General features: G+C 47.9%; 1 protein-coding gene across 1 annotated transcript; it reads left to right on the top strand.

The window, feature by feature from the left end:
* Positions 1–623: 623 nt before the first annotated feature.
* On the top strand, positions 624–3,900 carry LOC144609928 (bone morphogenetic protein 10-like). Its single transcript, XM_078428335.1, has 2 exons — positions 624–951; positions 3,011–3,900. The coding sequence occupies exons 1-2, from the start codon at positions 633–635 to the stop codon at positions 3,898–3,900; spliced, it is 1,209 nt and encodes a 402-aa protein (XP_078284461.1). The 5' UTR covers positions 624–632.
* The last annotated feature ends 1,482 nt before the right edge of the window (positions 3,901–5,382 follow it).

The following is a 5,382-nucleotide window of genomic DNA, read 5'->3' as shown; positions in this document are numbered from 1 at the left end:
TCTGTCATTCTACTTAAGCCAATGGTGGGAAAACACTTTTGACACAAAGCAGGCGGCATGCTGCACAGGCCGTCAAAAAGTTGTATTGACTAACTGATAACTTGAGAGTAAGGTTAAGACTATAATTAAATCCTGATTTAGTTGGGGCCTTTTTTGTTCACTACCCAAAGCTTTGAAGACGGGTTGACTTGACACTTGCCCAGTCAATAAACTGGTTTACAAACACTGTGCACTGTGCGGATGCAGAAACAATTTGTGGTCTTGAAGGCAGTAGTCTGTTGAAAGTTCTTGCTATGTTTGCAGAGAATTGGCAGCGATGTAGTGGAAGTAATTAGAGACTGACCCCCAGAGCCCAGATTCCAACTACGTTGCGCTTCCCATTAGTCCAATGTAGTCGTCAACTGTTTACAGAATCTTCATTAACTAAGCGGGTTGCGAGATAAGGGAAACTCAAGCGCGGTATCAATGGCCAAGATAAGACAGTCCATCTGAGCGATGATGTTGGTGGGAAGAGAGCAGAGCATAACGCGTAAGGCAGGCAGAACCGATGTGTTGAAGAGGTCCCCGCTCGCCTCCATTCCCCTTCAGTTCACGGCCAGATATTAACACAGGAACCGTGAGGAGCAGAAGCGATGACTTGTGCTACCTGTCTCGCAGTCACGTTCCTACTTCAAGTAGCGACGTGCAAGCCGCTGAGCGGCTGGGACCCGGCAACCCATGGGGATGGGCTGGAGCATTACGAGGATGAATTCTTCCCAGAGGACGACTCTGGCTTTGGTTTCGACGTGTTCTTGGAAAGCTTGAAGGACGAGTTCTTCCCGAGTGTCAACGTGTCCGAGATCCCGCTGGAAGAGGAACCCCCGCAGTTTATGATCGACCTGTACAACAAGTTCGCCAGCGACAGTTCTTCCATGCCTTCCTCCAACATTATCAGGAGCTTCAGAAACGAAGGTAAATAGGTCTCATGTCCATGTCTCCGACAGGCATCTTGTGTCCATCTTCGGTTTACACCAGCATCTACAGTTCCTTTCTACACATCTTGCGTCTGGTTCTTCGTTCTTCGCTTTTACTGTTACAATTACAGTTCAGTTTATTGTCACGTGTACCGAGGTACAGTGAAAAAGCTTTTGTTGCCTGCTATCCACTCAGCAGAAAAACAATGCATGATTACAATCGAACCATCCACAGTGTACATAGACATGGTAAAGGAACAACGTTTGTTGCAAGGTGACGCCAGTAAAGTTTTATAGAAACACACAAACATAGAAAATAGGTGCAGGAGGACGCCATTTGGCCCTTCGAGCCAGCACGCCATCCATTGTGATCATGGCTCATCATCCACAATCAGTAACCTGTGCCTGCCTTCTCCCCATATCCCTTGATTCCACTACCCCCTAGAGCTCTATCTAACTCTCTTTTAAATTCATCCAGTGAATTGGCCTCCAATGCCTTCTGTGGCAGAGAAATCCACAAATTCACAACTCTCTGGGTGAAAAAGTTTCTTCTCACCTCAGTTTTAAATGGCCTCCCCTTTATCCTTAGACTGGCCCCTGGTCAAGTCCGATCAAGGATAGTCTGAGAGTCACCGATGAGGTGGATGGTGGTTCAGCATAGCTCTCGGGTTGTGGTGGGATGATTCCTTTGCCTGATAACAGCTGGGAAGAAACCCTAACAGATTTTGGTCGATTCTATCTCTGAAATGTGCACCCAAATGTTTAAATGTCATGGTTCCATCGGGAGAGACGCTAAGGCGAACCAGCAAGTTGAAGGAACAAAGGGGATTGGTTGAATTAACTATTTTGCTTGTAAACTCTTCATAACAAGAGGAGTTGAGTATAGGAGCAAAGAGGTCTTTCTACAGTTGTACAGGGCCCTAGTGAGACCGCACCTGGAGTACTGTGTGCAGTTTTGGTCTCCAAATTTGAGGAAGGATATTCTTGCTATTGAGGGCGTGCAACGTAGGTTTACTAGGTTAATTCCCGGAATGGTGGGACTATCATATGTTGAAAGACTGGAGCGACTAGGCTTGTATACACTGGAATTTAGAAGGATGAGAGGAGATCTTATCGAAACGTATAAGATTATGAAGGGGTTGGACACGTTAGAGGCAGGAAACATGTTCCCAATGTTGGGGGAGTCCAGAACAAGGGGCCACAGTTTAAGAATAAGGGGTAGGCCATTTAGAACTGAGATGAGGAAAAACTTTTTCAGTCAGAGAGTTGTGAATCTGTGGAATTCTCTGCCTCAGAAGGCAGTGGAGGCCAATTCTCTGAATGCATTCAAGAGAGAGCTAGATAGAGCTCTTAAGGATAGCGGAGTCAGGGGGTATGGGGAGAAGGCAGGAACGGGGTACTGATTGAGAATGATCAGCCATGATCACATTGAATGGCGGTGCTGGCTCGAAGGGCCGAATGGCCTCCTCCTGCACCTATTGTCTATTGTCTATTGTCTAAACTTTGTTCAAAATCTGCATTCACCTGCGCCAACCCCTTACTCCCGAGAATATCTGAACAAACACTGCATGTGGGTGGAAAGACTTTGAATGTATCTGATGTTGATGGGTGCGGTGTGACTTTTAATTGAGGGGGGGGGCGGTTTTGAGATACAACAATATATCTAACAGTTGCTAGACACAATATTCTGGAGTAACTCAGGGAGACAGGCAGCATCTCTGGAGAAAAGGAATAGGTGGCGTTTCGTGTCCAGTGTCTTCTTAAGACTGATAGTCAGGGGAGAGGGAAACGAGAGATACAGAAGGCACTAAATGAATGAGAGACGTGCAAAAAACAACGATGGTCAAGGAAAGGTAGAGCCCACAGTGGTCTATTGTTGGCTGTGGGTTAGGTGACAATGAATTACGCAGACAGTGAAACTCAACAGGACGACAGTGAAACTAGTGCGACGACTAGAGTGGGGGAGGGAAGGAGAGAGAGGGGTTGAATTTAGAGAAACCAATATTCATGCCGCTGAGTTGTAACTAACAGTTGCTCTCTCTGTCTGTCAAACCCAGATACAACAACGGGGCTCCCGGTGGGAGAACACGGGGCGAGGAGACACATTCTAGTCTTCAACATGACCATCCCTCGGCATGAAGCGATCGTGGCGGCCGAGTTGAGACTCTACGCCTTCGTTGACAGGGACAGGGGGGTGTTCGGAGGGGTGAACAGGATAGTCCGCATTCATGACTTGGAGGAGCCGGGAGAGAACTCGCGGGAGCTTTCCATGTCTCTACTGGTCTCCAAGCAGATTGTTGGCGAGGACAGCGGTTGGGAAACCTTTGATGTGACCGACGCCGTCAGACGGTGGGTGAAATCCAACCGGACGACCCACAGGCTTGAAGTTGACATGGAAAGTGCCGAGGAGGGCGAGCCCGGCTGGGAGAGCAGGGAGGTGCCGTTACTGGTGGTGTTTTCCGACGACCAGAAGAGACGCAGCCAGGGGGACCAGGTGAAGGAAATGCTGGTGCACGAACGGGAGATCGCGGCCGTGGAGCTGGAGGGGAGGCCGGGGCACGACTTGTCCCAAGCGCAGACCGCTCTCCCACTGGACGCCGCGTCCAGGAGCCGCCGGAGCGCCAAGGGGAATTACTGCAAGCGCTCCCCACTCCACGTGGACTTCACCGAGATCGGCTGGGACTCGTGGATCGTCGCCCCCAAGGACTACGAGGCTTACGAGTGCAGGGGGGTGTGCTACATCCCGCTCACCGACCACGTCACCCCAACAAACCACGCCAGGATCCAGACCTTGGTCAACCACTGGAACCCCGAGAAAGCTGCCAAGGCTTGCTGTGTGCCCACCAAGCTCGACCCCATCTCCATGCTGTACAAGAACAGCGCCGGCGTCACCACCTACAAGTATAAATACGAGGGGATGGTGGTGGCGGAATGTGGTTGTAGATAGTGAGACGTGGACACACTGACATTACACACGCCAAGCCTGCACAACACATATACAGATGCTCCCCGACTTACGATGCTTTCTGTTTCCGATGCGTAAGTTCTCGGAACGTAAGTTGAGGAGCACCTGTCCACCACACAACCAAATATACACACAACTTGCACGCAATACGTACACACCACGCTACACGCACCACACATATAGATACCAACCACACTCAGATACCGTATGCACAACATGTGTACACACAATACAAATATACACTCAACACACGCAGACACCATTTGCCCAACATGTGTACGCACACCACAAGCATAACGCCTGCACAACATTGTGCAACTACACGTACACACCATGAATATCACACATTCACAAGGACTGTGCAACCTACACAAGTACACTACAAACATCACACATACACTACCACGTACACACAACATACACAATACATACACCACACTCTACATACACACTGGACATACAACACCACACGCCCAACACATGTACACAGCCATACATACACAACACATATACACAGAACACACACACACACCATATACACACTGCATATATACAGTGCCCTCCATAATGTTTGGAACAAAGACCCATCATTTATTTATTTGCCTCTGTACTCCATAATGTGAGATTTGTAATAGAAAAAATCACGTGTTGAAAGTGCACATTATCAGATTTCATTAAAGGGTATTTTTATACATTTTGGTTTCACCATGTAGAAATTACAGCTGTGTTTATACATAGTCCCCCCCCCCCCCCCCCCCCCCCCATTTCCGGGCACCATAATGTTTGGGACACATGGCTTCACAGGTGTTTGTAATTGCTCAGGTGTGTTTAATTGCCTCCTTCATGCAGGTATAAGAAAGCTCTCAGCAGCTAGTCTTTCCCCCAGTCATTCCATCACCTTTGGAAACTTTTATGCTGTTTATCAACATGAGGACCAAAGTTGTGCCAATGAAAGTCAAAGAAGCCATTATGAGACTGAGAAACAAGAATAAAACTGTTAGAGACATCAGCCAAACCTCCGGCTTACCAAAATCAACTGTTTGGAACATCATTAAGACGAAAGAGAGCACTGGTGAGCTTACTAATCGCAAACTGGCAGGCCAACGAAGACCTCTACAGCTGATGACAGAAGAATTCTCTCTATAATAAAGAAAAATCCCAAAACACCTGTCCGGCAGATCAGAAACACTCTTCAGGAGTCAGGTGTGGATTTGTCAATGACTGCTGTCCGCAGAAGGCTTCATGAACAGAAATACAGAGGCTCTACTACAAGATGCAAACCACTGGTTAACCATAAAATAGGATGGCCAGGTTACAGTTTGCCAAGAAGTACTTAAAAGAGCAACCACAGTTCTAGAAAAAGGTCTTGTGGACAGATGAGATGAAGATTAACATATCAGAGTGATGGCACGAGCAAAGTATGGAGGAGAGAAGGAACTGTCCAAGATCCAAAGCATACCACCT

This window comes from Rhinoraja longicauda, chromosome 35 (genome assembly GCF_053455715.1).
Source record: "Rhinoraja longicauda isolate Sanriku21f chromosome 35, sRhiLon1.1, whole genome shotgun sequence".
NCBI classification, from domain to species: Eukaryota; Metazoa; Chordata; class Chondrichthyes; order Rajiformes; family Arhynchobatidae; genus Rhinoraja; species Rhinoraja longicauda.
The sequence above is the reverse complement of the archived record's forward strand: the minus strand, read 5'-3'. Positions and strand labels throughout refer to the sequence as shown.